At 35.8% G+C, this 21,200-nt stretch overlaps 1 protein-coding gene across 1 annotated transcript in view; it reads left to right on the top strand.

Moving 5' to 3' along the window:
• The first annotated feature begins 97 nt into the window (after positions 1-97).
• The window catches only part of LOC127866242 (serine/threonine-protein kinase/endoribonuclease IRE1-like), a 45,821-nt gene continuing 24,718 nt past the window's right edge, over positions 98-21,200 (top strand). The window contains exons 1-8 of the mRNA XM_052406660.1: positions 98-302; positions 11,309-11,417; positions 14,770-14,806; positions 15,071-15,207; positions 17,187-17,315; positions 17,651-17,693; positions 18,006-18,124; positions 19,323-19,509. Of these exons, the coding sequence (XP_052262620.1) occupies positions 225-302; positions 11,309-11,417; positions 14,770-14,806; positions 15,071-15,207; positions 17,187-17,315; positions 17,651-17,693; positions 18,006-18,124; positions 19,323-19,509 (839 nt within the window). The 5' untranslated portion in view covers positions 98-224. The remainder of the gene's footprint in view (positions 303-11,308; positions 11,418-14,769; positions 14,807-15,070; positions 15,208-17,186; positions 17,316-17,650; positions 17,694-18,005; positions 18,125-19,322; positions 19,510-21,200) is intronic.

The following is a 21,200-nucleotide window of genomic DNA, read 5'->3' as shown; positions in this document are numbered from 1 at the left end:
TTAAAAACAACTCAATCGAATTTATTTTTATGTTATTCAAAAGGAAAGTACAAAGTATTGACCAATTATCTGCAAACATTTTATTTGCCATCTGGCTACAATACACTTTCAAAACAACAACAATAATGGCAGCCTCTTGATGACTGAAAGTGTACCCTGCGAACGTTATTGTGGTTTTATTAATTTATTTGCAATGAAACACTTACGAAAGTATCACATTAAATATGATTTCAATAGAACTGTTTATATTTATGATATTATGTGGGTCTCTCGTGTGTGAATCCAATAAATCATCAAAAGAGGTAAAGATTTCGTCATGATCTTAGAAGTTAGATTTATTAGATATCCTACAGTTACCGCGTATCGAGCGGTTAAGGACACGAGTAACATAATTTCTGAATTGCAAACAATTCAACAATAACCGATTTACCTTCAAAGGTTGATTTAATTCATGTAATATTCATGTCAAGAATGGTGTTTGTTTGTTTACAGCGTGTTTAACAACGCTTAGACGATAGTTCAATAAACAGTTAAACACCCGCATGAACATTCACTTTGCGCATGGTTGCTTCATGTCGAGATGCCACACCGAAAAGGTTGATTTAATTCATGTAATATTCATGTCAAGAATGTTTGTTTACAGGGTGTTTGTTTGTTTACAGCATGTTTAACAACGCTTAGACGATAGTTCAATAAACACCCGCATAAACATTCACTTTGCGCATGGTTGCTTCATGTCGAGATGTCACACCGAAAAGGGAGAGTACTCGATTTCAATAGGCATTAGCTCAACAAGTAATTTTTTTCCTTCCCTGATAAAGTACCCATACAAGGTACTTTCCCAATTGAGGATAACCTTCAAAATTCTAAACGGCCACTCGACTAGTAGATTGTTTGTTAATAGGGGGTAATAAAGGTGTTAGCGATGGTTATTTAAGCCAGAGGGAGCTTGAATAGGGAATTTTATTGTGAACTTATATGTCGTTTTTTATGAAGTATCCCAAAAGCTGGACTGTCCCGCCAAGATCAGTACGTCTGGCATGTATGGGCATGTACATGTAAATTAATAGTTTAATTGGTTTGTAACAATTAAGTACCAAGCAATTAAAAAAATACATTATTTGCAATCTGAAGATTTCAATATGCGAATTTTGTGAATGTCCCTTTCTTTTGCGCTTTTTTTTTCAATTGGCATGGTACCATTACCGGTACTTGGTCCAAACTGGGAAAAAAAATTGCTGGCTCAAAAAAACTTTTTTTTATTCACTGAACATATTCTGTTCAAGCTTTAATCGTTATTAAACTTTTGTATAACTTCTATTTACAATTTAACATCTTTGTGTTTTATAGGTCATTCTTCTTTTGTGAAACATGGGCTGATAAAAGTGCTCAAAAATTTCATAAACAGAAATGTTTGACATATGTTTCACATAAATGTAAGCATATTTGTTAGTAGTAAAAGATTTCCTAAATTAATTTTAATAAACACCCAAACAGGACAGGGTATTCCCATTAATAGAAGGCTGCTCGTGCTTTATCAATGCAGGTTCTGATATCTGCATCTGTTCCTCCCTTGTTGTCCAGAATGCTGCAGAGATTGATGAATCTGTCCACCTCCTCCAGCGCCTCGCCTTGGACTGTGATGGGTGTTGTTGGATGCTTACACCTTGCTCTTCCCTCTGTTGATGGTGTGGCTCAGTCTAGCTGAGTTGTCTGTTTTTGGATGTGGGAGAGAAGAGCCAGATCATCGACAAAGTCGAGGTCTTCCATCTGTTTCCAGAGTGTCCACTGAATTCCATTCCGCTTCTGCTCAGTCGATGTCTTCATTACCCAATCTATGGCCAGCAGGAATAGGAAAGGTTAAAGTAAGCAGCCTAGCCTCACTCTGGTTCGCACTCCAAAGGTATCCGTGAGCTGTCTGCCATGAATGATTCTGCAGGTCATCCCTTTATCCGTAGTCTTTCAGAAGTCTCCAGAGGGACTCCCCTTCATCGCTGTCAAAGGCCTTTTCACCGTTGATGAAGTTGACATACAATTCCACTCAAGGGATTGTTCCAGAATGATGTGCAGGGTTTCGATCTGATCCGAGCACTATCTTTCCTTTTGAAAGCCGGCTTGTTGGTCACGGAGATGCTTGTTTATTGCGTCTTTCATTCGGTTCAGCGGGATGCGATTAAAAACCTTCCCGGGATGGACAACAGCGTGATTTCTCGTTAGTTGGAGCAGGAACTGAGGTTGCTTTCTTGGGGAGCTTGATGAGGTTACCCTCTTTTCACGCTGTTGGAATTTCTTCTTCTTCCCGTATCTTGCTGAAGAGCGGATATAGCAGCTCCTCACTGGTCACGACGTCGACCTTCAGCACTTCTGCGGATATGCTGTCAGGTCCTGCAGAAAAGCCATTCTTCAATTGCTTGATGGCGCTGCTCATCTCTTCATTCGTGGGAGTGCAGCACTTTATTGGTAGATTGCTTATAGCAGGCGGAATCACCGGTGGGTTCACAGGAGCTGGCCTGTTGATTAGCTCATTGAAGACATCTGTTATTTCTATTCCAGCTTTGTCCCTTACTGGCCTCTCTGGCTTGGAAAGCTTTCCTGCTAATCTCTTGGTGATGGAGTACAGATCATTAGGTCTGTTCTGATAAGCTGCCTCTGTTGCAAGCGTCTCTTGGTTGCTCCGCTTGTCTCCTCTATTACTTCGCTTGATGCTCCTATTTGCTTCAGTGTACACTTCTTGTGCTTTCACTTTTGCGGCTTGTGTTCTGCTATTGTTGGCACTTGCCTTCTTTTCTTGTATTTCTTCAATTTTCTGAAGCATCTGTGCTGATATCAAGTCCTTGTGTGTGTAAGACTTGGAGCTCAGTACTTCTTGACATGTTGAAGTCACTGCTACTTTCACTTTCTGCCTTTTTTGCTCTATCGTCTCTTCTTCAAGCAGCTCTTCTAGGACCTGGAACTTTTTGGAGAGAGTGACCTTGAAATCCTCTTGCCTCCAGGTGCCTTTCAGTGTGGCAGGGTTGTAATGATGGCTTTAGCTTTGCCCTCCCCTGTCCAACTCATCTTCAGCTTCAGTTTCAAAAGGGCGACAAGGAGATGATGGTCTGAAGCCACGTCTGCTCCTCACTTGACAGGTACATCTTGAAGAAAGCAAGGACACTTCCTTTACGATGCACAGGTGGTCAATCTGGTTTTCCGTTGACAGGTGTGGTGACACTCAAGTTGCCCTTTGTATCCTTCTGTGATGGAAAACACTTCCTCTGATGACCAGGTTACTTGTGGCGCACTTGTCGGTGAATTTCTCTCTTCGTTGTTGTTCACCTCGCCTAAACCTTGCTTCCTCATATCCTTGGTTGTCACTGCCTGTCTTGGCGTTGAGGTCACCCATTAGAATGATAATGTTTCTCTTTGGTGTGTCTTGTTTCATGGTTTACAGTCTATTGTAAAAGTTGTCCTTCTCGTCCTCTTCAATGTCGTTCGTCGGGTCGAAGCACTGGATTATGTCATGGTTGAACCTTTTCTTCTTTTAAAGGAAAGAGGCCGTCGTTATCTGTGGTCCGTCCACCTCCCATCCAACAAGTGCTTTCTGTGCTGACTTGGAAAGCATAAGGGCTTTACCCTGGGTATGTGCTGCTCCCTCCTGCTCATGCCCCGAGAACAACAGTAACTCACCGAAAGTCAGTCACTTCTGCCCAGAGCCAGTCCATCTTTACTCAATGATCTCGAGGATGGTGAGGTTGAACTTCCTCATCTCTGTGCTGTCTTCCTTGTCTCGCGCATGTTTTTGACATTCCATGAACCGATGGTGGTTGTGGTCCTGGTGGAGATGATGGTCTTCGGCCTGATGGCTTCCAGTTGATACTGGCTTTCTCCGTCCCGCGTCATACGTCCTCCGGCTGGAGGTCCACCTTCTCCCAGGTCCGTGATGTCTGTTGTTATTCGTTTGGCGTTTCTGTAGCAATGTTACATAACAGCCCCGTGATAATGTAAGAAAATAATGGAAATTTATTTAACATTAGGAAGCTTGTGTAATGTTACAGCCCCGTGATGATGTAAGAAAATAATAGAAATATATTTTACCATATATAACATATAAATATAATGTTATATAATGTTAAATAAAATATTACAAATTTAGTTACATCAGTAGAGATAAATAAATAAATTAGTTATTTATCCATATAACATATTGTTTATCCATATCACATAAATATTATGTTATATAAGATAACAATATGATAGAAATTTAGTTACAGATAATTGTAACGTAGTTGGTATTTATAAATTAATAATTGCAGGGACTACCCTAGGCCTTAAAAATAGGGAGAAGTGACTTCTCCTTTCTTCCGAAACAGGGAGAAGTTTGGAAAATCAGGGAGACGTTTGTGCGAACAATATCAAAAACAAAACATGTTCATTTCACATCTTTTATTATTTCTATCATTATACTATGCTTATTTGTAAAAAAACAATAAATTCTCATTGAAATCTTTTTCATCATGACACATGTAAGTCATTAAACACATTTAAGTAATTTAAGATATGTACCGGTAGCACCTTTTCATCACATTTATCGTCATTATATTATCATCATCCCTATGACTCCTTTTGTAACAAAACACAATCGTCATGCATATGTAAAACATCTAGTATATCTATTACTGTTTATCGGAATACTACACATGTCCGAAATATGTACACTTAAGAATTCCTTACCTGTTTAACTTTAATAATCCAATTTTTCCTTGTTGTTATCTGGTTTAACAAGCCTTATCAAATGTTTGTTAAATCCAGTTAATGCTTTCTCCATTATTTAATCACCATTACTTGTAATTTGAATCGCCAGCTTTGAATTGAACGCGGGTTGAATGTTACAATACGTCCGCCATTTGCAATGTCGAAGCAATAACATAGCAATTTAATGCATACTCAGATAATTGATATCTTATTGAGGTTTTTTTTTCTCAATGTTTATGTGTAGTATTATGGCTTGTTAATATAAAAAATGAATGTGACTCCAGTTTATATCAGACGGGTGTTTAATACTCGTAATTATCGGTGGATTATCAAACTGACAAAACTCGCTGGACTTAATAGTGGATCTACGTAATTAATAGATCTTTGATCAATTTTGTTTTTCTTTAATTATTTATGCCGACTTTCTTTTACCATGCCGTCTGCGAAAAAAACTGAAATTATCAGATGGTCAATCAATTATCACGTTATCATTAGACAACTTGCGGCACGCGCGAAGAGGCACGAGTGTGTTGTTATAGCAACCAATATTAAGGGACATCTTTGTCACAACGCTGTATTATGTGAATTGGGAATAAGACATCAAACTGGGAATGGACATCATTTTGGTGATTTTCTCTAACAAAACTATTCATTTCATGATCTACATTTATTTTTGTAATATATTATCTAAAATTTAAGCTTAATAAGCAATTTTCCATGACTTTTTCATTAATAGTGATTGTATTTTTATCATATAAAGTATATTTTTAAACCGTGTCCATGCGCGGCATGGACACAGTTTCATTTCATGAGGATTTTTTGTTAAATTAATAAAAAATCCAGTTTTGAAGTAAAATCTATTTAAATGATGCTATTATATATGCAAGTATCTGTTTTAATTATAATTTGTCAAAGTAGATAAATACAACATATAAAACTGCATATTATGCACTTTTGATAAAACTCAATTTATTCCCAAATTGATGTCTTATTCCCAATTCACATAATACAGTGTTTCACGGTCAATTAACGATCCATGCAGGGGGGGGGGGGGTAAATTGTGTAACTGTTAGATAAACAACAAACAATAAACTTGCTAATCGCCTGCGGGTGGTAGCACGCATTGGCAGTAATAAAAGGGCGGCTTGATTTTCGCTTTTCCGGTTTGTTCACTAAAAAAATCGGGCGTCTTGACCTTCGCTTTTCTTTGCTCGTAGGGCGATATCATGGGCGTTAGAGCGAAATAGTCCCTGAATTGTACAAAATTATTAATACATCTTTTATCACAACAACCATAATTTCATAAATAGGATTCTTGAATTTTGGAGATTATTTATAGCTGTTTAATTATAAAGAATAGAATGTAATAGATGTTTAATTAAAAAGAAAATAATGGTTTAAATAAAATTATAGAATCTTAATTTAAATATTTACCAAATCATAAGAGAAAGTAATAAAGTTAACATTAAAATGTACCAGGGTTATCACAGTGCAAATCAAAACATGACTGCCTAAAGGTATATACTTAAAGATGTCAAACAAGATTAGTTATGAAACACAGTCCGAATATACTTGTCTTGAAATGACATCAAAAATATTTGTTGACATGGTCAAATAAGATCATATCTATCTTGCACCTGCCAACTGCTTCATTGAATCAGAACATAAGAGAGTCAGTCAACCGACATATTTATAATGACCAACCAGAAAATGTATAGAGCCTGTTTGGTCAGTTTTGATTTTTTATGCTCCCGAAGGACAGCATATAGTGATCGGACTGTCCGTCCGTCACACTTAGCGTTTAGGTTTCGAAAAATGCTCATAACTTCTATGTCGCTTCAGATAGAAATTTCATAATTGGCATGCATGTGTATATGGACAAGGCCTTTCCATACACACACAAATTTTGACCCCTGTGACCTTGACCTTGAACTTAGGGTCCGCGTTTAGGTTTCGAAATCTGCATTTAGGTTTCGAAAAAAGCTCATATCTTCTATCAAGCGTTTATAGGGGGCATAAGTCATCCTATGGTGACAGCTCTTGTTATTTTTCTAAAAAGATAGTCTTAGTTTGACAATCAAGTAGAGCAGTCACGTTTTCTTGTTGTGGCGGCCATATTGACCGCCGCACTGTAAAATTGTATTTCATGAACATTAGCAAGCGTTGTATTTGAAAATATTCAACAAAAAATAAATCGTGATGAATAGAGAAATGAACTTTGTTTGTTACTGTATGTTTTCAACGAACAATGTGTAATTACGTTGCACAATATTAATAATGTGAAAGGAATTTTAATTTTATAAGTAAATTTAATTATCATAATTGTATTTCAGAAATTTTCAAGAGCTGTTTTAATAATATAACAAAATCATATGTGCATTTCAGAAATTAAATAGATGTTTTAATAATGTAATAAAATTTTAAAAGTCTATTTACATTAATATTTATAAATAAAATAACTTTTGTAATTATTGATACATCATATATCATTATAAAAATATGGTTCTATAAAGAAAATATTTGAATGTTGGAAACTGTAATAACAAAAGTGAAGTTTGGAAATTGAATAATAAATCTTTGTGATGTATTGGCCATGATTATAGAATTTGAAAATTATTATTATTTGTTAAGTTATAAATAATATATAAAATATAACTTTAATTAAGATTTCTTGCAAGTAAAAACCAGATATACCTTAAGTTTGCATTCGTTGTTAAAGTAGACTAGATCAACAATTTGAAAGAGCAAAGATGAGATACTCTGGACGAATGAATGTGTTTCAACGATGTATATTTAACAAGATGTCCAAGTTGATAAAATGGTCAAAAGTACTGCCGCGGGAATTCTAATCTTATTAAACTATTTATTACATCCGTTGAACTGTGCGAGTACAATCATTACAATAATATCTTATTATCACCAGAAGTGCAATCTGGTTAAGCAATCAAAAACATCAAAGGAAATGGTCACGCGAGTCTAATCACATGTCTATAAGGAATATCTGGTAAATGGGTAAACGCATGAATAATTTGGTCGCACCATTTCCGGGGAGTGTCACTTGGAACAATACTTTAGCGGTCAGCCAATTGGCAATTAACAAGTAGTAAGGAAACTCTTTGACTAAGCCAATTAGTAATTAATGACTATTTAGTAAAACTCTTTGACCAATCAAATATGTTGTAAGGAATATTATTAATTTATGTTTATTTCAATATAAAACGAGATGTTTTGTGTAGAAAGGACATTTCTGCAGTTAGATTTGAATGAAACATTGAGACTTATAAATATAATTTTAGAATTGGTGTTAGAAAGTATTTTAATAGAAAAATAAAAGAAATAGTTAGGAATTATTCAGAGAGTTGTCTTGTTTATGCGAAAGTACCTTTGACATTCAATTACGCTACAGCAATATCTAAATATAAGGTTTCAACAGGTTAGAGTAGCTAGCCCCATGCCCAACCCTCCTCCCTTTTCAGCGCAGGCTTGGGACCGTTCTTAGCGGAGTTAAGCCATTAATCTTTATTAATATTTATCTTTTTCTGTTAATATACTGTTTAAGCTTACTAAATTTACTTTTTATGATCATTTTAACAAAAGTTGAAGCAAAAGTATCTCTTGTGAAAGAAAATGTGATATGTGTTGTGTTAGGGAGTTAAACTGGTTGATGGCATCTTTCACAGTTTAAGGGATTTATACAGCTCTAGATACTGAAACAATAATTATATGTACATGTATTGCGACAATATGTTTTTAATAATATTCTAAAGTTAATGGCTTCTTATTTTGGAGTCCAAATGTGCTGACATTTGGACACAGATTGTACTTAAATAGTTATGGTTTTTAAACCTTGAATTATTCAGCAGCTTTTCCAATGATTTCCATGTTGACAAAAATGGTTACAGCTGTTACCATTGTAAGCATTCACCCAAACATAGCTGGAGCACCTTGACAATTGGTTTACTGACACTTAATCTGTAGTTAATCTGATTTTAATTAGTTTGCCAATAGCGACAATCAAAATGAAATCTGTTTTCTGATGGGGGTGGAACATGGGACTAAGTTTAGTGTTGTATTTGCAAAAGATTTAATTATACATGCATCACATTATCACATGTGCAGATTGGTCATAATGCTCATTCTTTAAAAATTGTTTAATACAGGCAATCTCATGTTTAAAATAGCTCTATTTAGTTTTAACCTATTTATTTTAGCTCGATTGCATAGGAAGCCTAAGACTTATTTGAACTTCTCTCAAGTCCATTTCCTCAGACTAGAACCAGTACTTTTTGTCTATGTGGGAAATCTAAAGAATGTTCCCACTGTGGGGATCAAACCCATGACCTCCCAATCGCGAGGCAGAAACAATATCCACTGCACTACTGCAACCTGAAAGACTTAAAAGCTCTATTTGCTTTTCCCATGTACTACTTTTGTGAACAGTGTCTTTAATTGTGACAATTGTCATGTTAGTCAAAGTGTGTTAATCATGTTATTTCATAATTTCCCATCATTATGCTTTTCTTTTGATTTATTAATATCTTAGTTGAAAGTCTATCCTTTTTTATCACATGCCATACCCTGTTTCCCATGTAATATAACCATTACATATTTTTTTTATTACACATGTGTAATATAATTTTTAAGCGTTTTCATTGGCTTATTTTTCGCTAATTGACAAATCGCATTTTGTTATTTAGCTGAAATGACGTTGCAATGTCAAATGACGTCACGAAATGTAAACAACATTCGGGATTTATCATTATGCTTGCGTAAATATTTATTTAATTTGCTCATTTAAAAGCATGTGATAAAAAAGATCTGACACTCGTCATATTATACCATTTTTTAGCTCTACTGCCAAAGGCAGAAGAGCTTATGGGATGGCATGGTGTCCGTCTGTCTGTCTGTGTGTGTATGTGTGTGCGTTAGACTTTTCTTGTTTATCTGATAAAGTCCACAGTTCACATCCAATTCTTTTCAAACTTGTTCAGTGTCTTTATATTAATGAGGACTCGAACCCTATTGACTTTCAGGTCACTGGGTCAAAGGTCAAGGTCACAGTGACTCGAAATAGTAAAATGGTTTCTGGATGATAACTCAAGAATTCTTAGGCCTAGGATCATGAAACTTCATAGGTACATTGATCATGACTGGCTGATGACCCATTTTCATTTTCAGGTCACTAGGTCAAAGGTCACGGTCACAGTGACTCGAAATAGTAAAATGGTTACTTTTTCTTGTTTGTCCGATAAAGTCCACAGTTTTCATTCGATTCTTTTCAAACTTGTTCAGTGTCTTTATATTAATGAGGACTCAAACCCTATTGATTTTCAGGTCACTGGGTCAAATGTCAAGGTCACAGTGACTCGAAATAGTAAAATGGTTTCCAGATGTATACTCAAGAATGCTTAGGCCTAGGATCATGAAACTTCATAGGTACATTGATCATGACTGGCTGATAACCCCAATAGATTTTGGGGTCACTAGGTCAAAGGTCACGGTCACAGTGACTCGAAATAGTAAAATGGTTACTTTTTCTTGTTTGTCCGATAAAGTCCACAGTTTTCATTCGATTCTTTTCAAACTTGTTCAGTGTCTTCATATTAATGAGGACTCAAACCCTATTGATTTTTAGGTCACTGGGTCAAAGGTCAAGGTCACAGTGACTCAAAATAGTGAAATGGTTTCCGGATGATAACTCAAGAATGCTTACGCCTAGGATCATGAAACTTCATAGGTACATTGATCATGATTGGCATATGACACCTATTCATTTTCAGGTCAAAGGTCAAGGTCACAGTGACTCAAAACAGTAAAATGGTTTCCGGATGATAACTCAAGAATAATAATGCCTAGGATCATGAAACTTTATAGGTACATTGATCATGACTGGCAAATGACCCCTATTGATTTTCAGGTCACTAGATCAAAGGTCAAGGTCACAGTGACAAAAAACGTATTCACACAATGCTGCCACTACAACTGACAACCCATATGGGGCATGTTTTACAAACAGCCCTTGTTTAAAAGAGCAATGTCGAAGCAATAAGTCCAGAATGACTTCCCCTTGAATATGAGAAAATTTTGAAATCCTGCTTGTTTATGCAATTAATTCCACAGTTTTCATCCAATTATTTCCAAATTTGCACAGTATCTTTATATCAATGAGGACTTGAACCCTATTGAATATGAGCAGTATTGGAGAAATAAGTACACAATAATCTTCCCTTGAATTTTAGAAAATTCTCCTTGTTTGCGCGATTAAGTACACAGTTTCCATCTTATTCTTTCCAAACTTGCACAGTGTTTATAGCAGTAGAGCGATTCAGGCCCTCATGAGCCTCTTGTTATTTAACTGGTCCAGGAAATTTATTAGTAAGCTCACCAAAGGCTCGCTTGCTTACAAAATTCCTGAACTCGTTGAATAAAATATGGTATGATATGACAACTCATTCCAGATCCTATATATCTATTCATCAAATGCCGTTTTATGTGGTCTGTTCATGCCATTGTATGTGGTCATTTCATGCCGTTTCATGTGGTCAGTTCATGACCAGTACCTGTTCTGATATTGCAGACACTTGGGCTCACAGTTAATGATCAGCTGTTGTTTGTATCAACCATCAGTGGGAAGTTTTATGCCATCAGCAAACAGACAGGCAAGACAATATGGATGCTGAATGAAGGTATTATAACATTGGTAAACTTCGAACCTCCTGTACCATTTAATTAAACTATATTAGATACATTAAAAATAAAATAGTAACCCATAGATGAGATAAACTTCAACAAATTATTATTGGTTTTTATGCTCCCCAAATTTATTTTGGGGGGAGCATATAGTCGCCGCTTCGTCCGTCCGTCCATCCTTCCGTCCGTCCGTGCACAATTTTTGTCCGGGCTATGTCTCAGCAACTAAATACTGGAATTCAATGAAACTTTATGGGAAAAGCTTCACTACCAAGAGGAGATGTGCATATTATCAGGGGGTTCTGGTCGGATGATTCTTCACAGAGCTATGGCCCTTTGAAATTTTCCATTAACTGTACATATAGTGCAATTCTTGTCCGGGCTATTTCTCAGCAACTAATGACCTGATTTCAATGAAACTTTATTGGAAGCTTCACTACCAAGTGGAGATGTGCATATTATCAGGGGGTTCTGGTCTGATGATTTTTCACAGAGTTATGGCTCTTTGAAATTTTCCATTAACTGTACATATAGTACAATTCTCGTCCGGGCTATTTCTCAGCAACTAATGACCGGAATTCAATGAAACTTTATTGGAAGCTTCACTACCAAGAGGAGATGTGCATATTATTATCAGCGGGTTCTGGGTGGATGATTTTTCACAGAGTTATGGCCTTTTGAAATTTTCCATTAACTGTACATATAGTGCAATTCTTGTCCGGGCTATTTCTCAGCAACTACCGGTAATGACCGGAATTCAATGAAACTTGATGGGAAGCTTCACTACCAAGAGGAGATGTGCATATAATCAGCGGGTTCTGGTCGGATGATTTTTTACAGAGTTATGGCCCTTTGAAATTTTCCATTAACTGTACATATTGCAGGCCCGTACCCAGGCCATGGGCCCAGGGGCTCGGGCCCCCCCAGCTGGCTGTCGAACTATGATTTTTTTAAATGATTGGCCCACTGCATTTTTTTCTCTTGTGTAAGGGCCCACAGTACACTTTCCCTCAAAACAAAAGAGCAGCTATGTTTTATTGTCCCTGATAAACAAGGGGATTAGCGCTCGCCAATCGAGATAAGCCCCTAGGCAATGTTTTCTTATCGCCTTGTACACACATCCCCGATCAGTCCCCCATTGTGATCATGAATGCTTCATCTATCGATGGTTGATGTATCATGTATTTTGATTAGTGCAGCAAATGGAAGCAACTGCTACAGGAGGTTGTAGAATATAGTCTGATAATTGCTGACGCAGTTTTTTTTTCCTTCTTTGAGAAGGCCCTTTCCCCTAGACGTATTTTTCCCCTATAAAAGTTTACTTGATTTTTTTTTGGAAACCTTGTATTTGGAAATTCTTAGGTTCCAATATATACATTTTACATTGAGATAGGGCCCTGAATTTGAACCGGAACAAAAACACTGACAAAGGTATTAAAACTTAGTATTTATCATTTTTGCAAGGAAATCACGAAAAAAGCTACGATGAGATAGTAAACATGTCTGTTGAAAAGAAAAACAGATTCCTAAATTTGCCGAGCAACAGATACGAATTTGGCAGAATTCAGTATTTAAAATAATTCAATGCGGGGAATCACGCGGTCAGATTTGATAAAAAATGGCCGCCGATGCCTCGATTCGATGGAGAAATTGAGTCTTCAAACGTTTTACGTCAGGAAATCGCGAAATATTCCATGAGTTATCTCCACACTCAGACCAACCAGCGGAAAACGGTTCCGGCTGGCCCTATGATAGGCGTTATCCGATTAAAAACAAGTAAGTAATAAGGTAGATGTACCTGTTTGAAGACTCAATTTCTCCATCGAATCGAGGCATCGGAGGCCATTATTTATCAAATCTGACCACGTGATTCCCCGCATTGATAATTGAGTACCGAGAATTGAGTAATGTCAACCTATTAATGGCTCATTGGTAAAAAAAGTAAAATTGAAACAACAAATCGATCTCGTTATTTAAGTTAACCTGATCCAGTGTAGAAAAATATTGTATAATTAAATTATATGTTGCCTTGAATTTCTTTCAAAACAGTAAAATATGTTAAATTGATTATTTAAGACTTTCATTATTTCCCAAAAAAATTAGGCGTTTCGCGCATTTTTTTTCCTTAAAAAGGCAAGGTCTTTCCCAAAAAATCAGTGAAAAAAAACTGTGACGTTATTGATTTGTAAAAAAAGAATGGTGGAAGCAACACGAGAGTTGATGTGGATAATCGTCAGTTTAAATCTGTTAGTTTCGGAAATCTTAAGCTTTTAATATTGTTGTGAATTCACACCAATGTTTAAAGCTTAAGACTTACAAAATGTGCTGATTTCTTGTTATATTCCAATAATTCATATCACAAAACACCATTTTTATAAGCATTAAGATTCACCTTACAAAGTGCCAAATTAAAAAAAGTATATATATAGGGGGGGGACCCTCCCAAACCCTTCCCGGTTGGGCCCCCCCAGTCAAAAAATCTTGGGTACGGCCCTGTATTGTGCAGTTCTTGTCCAGGCTATTTCTCAGCAACTAATGACCGGAATTCAATGAAACTTTATGGGAAGCTTCACTACCAAGAGGAGATGTGCATATTATCAGCTGGTTCTGGTTGGATGATTTTTCACAGAGTTATGGCCCTTTGAAATTTTTATAAAAAATTCTTGTCCTCCCAACTACTGTGCCCTCAAGACGTTTCCTTGTATCTGAATATAATATAGTGCAATATTGTGACAAAAAAAACCTTTGGGGAGCATCCCTTGTCTCCGATGGTTTCTTGTTAAACATTGTATACAAAATTACTAGCATATATATGACATTGTTCAAATGAACTCAAACAAGCATGCTGGTTAGTTGTTCTCTTAGAGTTTCTTGCCCTTTGAACTACTTTATTTTGTGTCTGATTTACATTAAACTTTTTACAATTCATATTGCAAAAAGAGAAGCAGTGATTGACATTTCTCCTGAAAGCGTTCACAATGGGCTACTTGTTGCCATCATTAAAAAATATGTTGCAAACTACTTCATCAATTTCTGTTAATTGTACATGAAATTTTGCATGTTTCATTTTCTAAATGTACAGATATGTGTGACTTTTTCGTGATAATAATTTACAATATATTGGAGTGGAAGCTATCTACATGAATAAAATAAAGTGGAGTGGCAATTTCCCATGAAACATGATAAAGTTTATAGAAATAAGTACCGGTATAATAATGTCTAAACCATAAAAGACTGTTTATAGTATGTTAAAAAACCTCATGGCTGCGGTCATGGTCTGTGCCGTAGGGGTATGTGGAGATATTATTAACCTTCATAGCTTAAGTTCTCTCTTTTTTTATTTTTTAGAACCTGTCATCAAAGTTCCATCAGATGTAACATCCGGGTAAGGTTTTGTTAAACAGTATTCTTTATTGGTCTATTAAAAAATATATGTTTGTTATAACAGCTGATGCTACCTTCATTTTAATAAGCCTTTAAAGTTCAATAAAATAAATGCCATTTCTGTATATTTGATGTTGTTTCCTTATTTACTGACACCAAATCAAATTCAATTAATGTTTTATGAGAAATACATGATAAAAAAAGTTAAATGAACTATACCATACATGTTCCTGTTTATTGATTATATTCCCAATGTTACATTCAGTTTTCTACCGGACCCAAAAGATGGCAGCCTGTATGCATTCAGCGATGGCAGGGATGGAATAAAAAAGCTGCCATTTACCATACCGGAACTGGTCACGGCCTCCCCTTGCAAAAGCGCAGAGGGCATTCTCTACAGTGGTATGACCTTGAAAGTGAAAGCCTCTTCATTCGGTTAATTTGTGTGATTTTCTCTACAACCGAATTCTACACTAATGTCATAATTCGCGCTAATAGAAATAGACATTGGTTTTTAATACTTATTAATTGTCATAACTTAGCAAAATTGTAACTGATGAAGACATGTTAACAACTTTTTTCAAAGTTCCTTCAAACATTATATTTATTGTTTATCCTACAGCTAAATGATTTTATATAGCAAATTACGACCCATTGGATAAAGATAAGGTTTATCCCACGTCTAGTACTTGTACATAGGGACTGCTTTTTTTGGCCTTTCACCTTAAAATGTATCAAGATATTTTATTTGTTCTTAAATTTGGATTTAAACATTAATTGAATGTTTCATTTTCAATTCAATATACCGTATATAAATAAAAGCCGTAATTTATCAATCCAATATCAGCGTTTCCTTTAAATTTGTTTAGCTAAAAAGAAAAACTCTTGAACTAAACATTGGATTGAACAAGTGTCTCCCGCGTGGTAACCAGACGCTCTTACCATGATGCTAAGAAGCTTACACAATTCTTCATATGTTAGAAAAGAGCTTATTTTACTACACAGCTAGACCTTATTTTACTAGACAGCTGATGAAATCACTTGATTGCGTCATTCAGGTCAACGATGCTTATGTCTGCATTTGGTACGATTGTGTGTGTTTACAATGTATTATTATTAACAATTTGAATAAAAGTGCAACAATTGATTATTTATGGTGGAATTTATATGTTTGATGATATGTGATTAATTTTAAGCTAACCTTAGCAAATAATGTTCATGGGGATCTTTTAGGATATCTGTTGTCCGTCAAGTGTGAACATTTGCTTCCAATTATGCCTGCTCCTTAAGTTGTGTATTCACTAACATTTTAAAGAAAACATATTGGGGTCCTCTACCAAGTTTGTTCAAATCATGACCCTGGGGTCAAAATTGTCCCACCATAGGGGTAACTTGTTTCCCTTGTACATGTATGTATGTAGTGAAACATGAAAATCCTCTTCCCTGGAACGGCAATATCGAAAGGTATGGTATTTGGCGTGTAGCATTGCTGGAAAAATAAACTTGCTTGTGGTAAAATTGTCCTCACCTTGGGAGTAACTTGTTTTCCTTGTATATTTCCATTCCCTTATACTGATGTTTGGTATTTGTTATGTAGCGTTATAGGATCGGCATCGACCAAGTTTGTTTAAATCTTGTTCCTTATATGGATATAGTGTAACCATGTGAACATTCTAAAACTAATATTTGTCCCCAATCATCATGAAACTTGCTGAGTTCATTATTTTGTTCTAATGATATCTTGTCTGATTTATACATTGGATGTGGAAACAAAAGCAGCTCAAAGCAGTTCAGTTTCTTTTCTTTTGCTCAGATGAGCAACTCTCAATGTTTGATAGAACAAAATTAAGGGAACCTTAAATAAGTTCTTATTTAAATTACAGTTATTAGTCTATTTTGGAAACAAAATCTGTTCTCTGATACATGTCATGTGTACAAGATGGTGTGTCAAAAGGAAGTTTATACTCAGCTTTGGTGTTTATCAATAATAAATAAGGTTTAATACATATGAAACACAATATACAAAATGTAACTTTTTTGGAGGAAATACCAAATACCAGGATAAATGTGAGATATATTTAGAAAATAATAGAAGTTTGGACTCCATTCTGGTTTTCTGATCTATATTAAGGTCCACGTAAGGATGACATAACATATTGTACAATGTGACATAAAAACTTGTCACAGGCTGGGTACTGGAATATGCAAATTTAAGATTGGCACATCATGTGAGGTATAATAAACTAATAGTAAAACCTGATTTCAGAGCTTATCTCTGCCATTGCCAGTTTTCAGATGAGCTTTCTGGGCTACCATGGCCCTCTTGTTTGCATCGTAATGATTTGCATTCACATGCCTGTGTAAACATGTTCAAAACGCAGGTCACAAGCGTGATATCTGGCTGGCTATAGACCCGCGTACTGGTACCAAGCTTCACACACTGAGTATGGATGGGTCCCCAAACACATGCCCATCTGCAGCAGACGACACCCTGTTCATTGGACGGACAGGTATGCATAGCGGGCTTAATTGACCTTATAGGTTAACAAATTTGGCCACCTTTCTAATCTCCAAGAGTTGTTCACAGATGACTGCCTTAAAGCAAATAAGAAATGAAAACACTTTTAATCTGAATGTTAAAGTATTATATAGCTAAAAACCACAGTACAAATATTCAACTTTTAGTCAAAATGCTTGAGATTTTTTCCAATTCCAAAGGGCCCTGGGCCCATTTCAAAGTGGTTAAAAGATAACATAGCTTAATTAACTAAATTTTCACATGATGTCAAAAGTTATAAAAAAATGCAGTGACAGAATTGTGATTCTGTAATGTTTTTCATTGCAGAATATACCATTGTTATGTTTGACAGCAAAACTGGAACAAAGAGGTTTGTATAGTTGTTTTGTTTTTTTCCAAAAATATTGTTAGCTGAGTTTTAATTACTTTGGCTGTACTATAGCCAAAACTATACCAACATAATTATACAAATTAGGCTCTTTCTCATTCCATAAAGTAAGTTTTGTATGAAAGATTTGTTTGAGTGTTATCATATTTGCATAAACATGTTCAAGAAATAAATGAGCTGTGTGTCACTTTGAATGCTGCCCTTTGTTGTAACATTTAATGACTTGTGATTGAACCAACAGCACATTTTTTACTTTTTCTCAAGATTTCTTTCATCTGTTATATTATTGCCTAGATGGAATGCAACCTACACAGACTACTCATCCCACGTTGCGCCAGATGTGACGGACTATAAACTTCGTCACTGTACTGCAAGCTCCAATGGACTAGCAGTCACTCTGGACAGTGTCTCTGGTAACTTGCTTTCAGCCTCTTGAATCTCTCATAAGGTTTACTCTGCATAAAAGTGTCAATTATTTGTTTCTGCTTCCAATAGACTATTTGCCAAATTTTATATTACAGCAATGCTTTCCTGTGGTTTATTGGGAAATATTAATGATTTAAAATTGGTTATCAGGCTTTTTTCGCTCCATTTTGGGAATACGCCACACTGGAATTTTGGGAATTTCGCGTCGTGAAAACCCCCATTTTGGGAAAAAAATTATTCGCAAAATTGGCTCAATTGGGAAAAATTATTGCATGTAAATAGTGTTTCTTATATTTCAAAGAAGCCGTAAACTGGTAAATAACAACTATTTTGATAACTTATTATTAAAATTTTACAAAGTATTATGAACATGTGAGATAAGTGCAGATTTTTTATCTGAATTTGGGGAAAAGGCCTGGCCTTTTTTGAGGTGAAAAAAATCGTGCGAAGTGCCGGATTTTGAGGAAAATAAGGAAAGTCTTAAATAATCATTAACATATTTTACAGTTTTTAAAACAAATTCAAGGCAACAGATAATTTATTTATGCAACACTTTCTGTTTTCTACACTGGATCAGGTAAACATATATATTTTAAAGTAAAAAAAAAAAAAAAAATTTTTTTTTTTTTTTTGGAATTGGGATTTTTTTTTTTCAATTGGGAAAAAAAACAACCAGATTTTCATTGGGAATGGGGCCGAATTTCGGACCCGTGGCATAGAGCGGAAAAAGCCTGGTTATTCACTTTTTTACTGAGGGAAAAATATAGTGAAATGTATTGATATTGCTTTTTATTGAGACCAATAAATATCTACTATATATACTTGAGCTGCTTTTCTGTGTGTCAAAGGTTATGTTATTTGTGCTTTCCTTGGTCAAGTCGATCCTTGATTGACAAGTGCAACTTTGTTAATTGTAAAAAAAGATAGTCATCTAATTGTCTATTATAGTACATACACTAGAGATATTAAGTGACTCACTAAAACCACTTATTTAAAGTTTGAAAAATTATAAACTCTTACAAAATGTAAACAAAATGACATTTTCAAAGCTACCTTATTGCTTATTAAGTTGACATAAAAAGGCATAACTTCAAAATTGTTTCAAAGAACACCATTCACTGATAAAGGTGACATAATGTGGGCTAACATGCAAACTGTTTCGAAGTACCCTTCTAACTGATCCAGGTGACATAATGTGGCACACGCAGTACGACTCACCGGTGGTTGCCATGTACACTATGCACGCAGACGGCCTGCAGAAGATCCCGTTCACGTCATTCGCTCCGGAGACCCTGGAGCATCTGACCGGCCAGCTGTCCTCCACTGTATGGAGGAACAGGTTCCTCGAGCATGGACAGAAGAAAATATTCTAGTAGGAGGCTTTTTATGAACATAGGTTCTGGGGGCATATTAAAATCGAAATGTCCGTCAGTCAGTAAGTCAGTTAGTCCGTCCGGATTAGTTTCCGCTCAATAAGTCAAGCAATTGTCATCAGATCGTCACTAAACTTCATAAAAATGTGTAAGGCAAAATAACATCTAGGTCAAGTTCGATAATCGGCCGAATTGACCAACACACTCCTGAGTTATGGCCCTTGATTCATCGTAAAATTTGTTTTTTTTCTCGTTTCCGCTCAATGACTCGAGCAATTGTCATCAGATCTTCACCAAACTTCATAACAATGTGTAAGGCAATAACATCTAGGTCAAGTTTGATAATCGGCCTAATTGACCCAGACACTCCTGAGTTACGGCCCTTATGTCATCGAAAAATTGCGTTTTTTCTCATTTCCGCTCAATAACTCAAGCAAATGTCATAGAATCTTTGCCATTATTCATGATAATATGTAAGGTCATAAGATCTAGGTCATGTTCGATAATCTGCCAAATTGACCCAAACACTCCTGAGTTACGGCCCTTGAATCATAAACAAATTGAGTTTTTTCTCGTTTCCGCTCAATAACTCAACCAATTGTTATCGGATCTTCACCAAACTTAATAAAATTTGTACGGCAATTAAATCTAGGTTAAGTTTGATAATCAGCCATATTTACCCAGGCACTTCTGAGTTACGGCCCTTGAATCATAAAAATATTGCGTTTCTGCTCGAAACATGCTCATAACTTCTATGTCGCTTCAGATGTAACCTTCATATTTGGTATGCATGTGTATATTGACAAGGCCTTTCCATACGCACATAAATTTGACCTCTTTGACCTTGACCTTGAACTTAAGTTCCGCGTTTAGGTTTCGAAATCTTTGTTTAGGTTTCAAAAAGCATTTTTGGGGCATATTTCTTCCGATGGAGACAGCTCTTGTTTTATAGAAATATTGATGTGTGCAATTTGGTTTTGAAAAATCTATTTTAGTGTGAGTGTGTTGTTTTGGCAATATTGATGAGTGTTAAACAAATTGTTTTAGCTTACCTGAGTACAATATGCTAATGGTGAGCTTTTGTAATTGCCTTTTGTCCGTTGTGTGTCATGTGGCGTCAACATTTGCTTTGTTAACACACCAGAAGCCACATTTATCGTCAGATCTTCATGAAATTTGGTCAGAAGATTTGTGCCAATGATATGTAGGACTAGTTCGAAAATGGTTCCGTTTGGTTAAAAAACATGGCCCTAGGGGTCGGGGCATTTTTCCTTATTTGCCTATAGTAAAACTTTGTTAACACTCTAGAGGCCATATTTATTGTCTGATCATCATGAAACTTGGTCAGAAAATTTGTCCCAATGATATCTTGGACGACTTAGAAAATGGATCTGGTCTGTTGAAAAACATGGCCGCCAGGGAGGGGGGCAGCGAGCATTTTTCCTTATATGGCTATAGTAAAATCTTGTTAACAGTCTAAAGGCCACATTTTAGGTTTGTCCCAATGATATCTTAGACCAGTTTAAAAATTGTTCAGGTTGGTTGAAAAATATGGCCGCCAGGTGGGGGCGGGCATTTTCCCTTACATGGCTATAGTAAAAACTTATAGTCCAATCTTCATGAAACTTGGTCAGAACATTTGTTCTAATGGTATCTTGGATGAGTTGGAAAATGGTTCTTGTCTGTTGGA

The sequence above is a fragment of the Dreissena polymorpha genome, chromosome 2 (assembly GCF_020536995.1).
Source record: "Dreissena polymorpha isolate Duluth1 chromosome 2, UMN_Dpol_1.0, whole genome shotgun sequence".
Classification (NCBI taxonomy): Eukaryota; Metazoa; Mollusca; class Bivalvia; order Myida; family Dreissenidae; genus Dreissena; species Dreissena polymorpha.
Note: the sequence above shows the minus strand (reverse complement) of the source record. Positions and strands in the feature narration are given on the sequence as shown.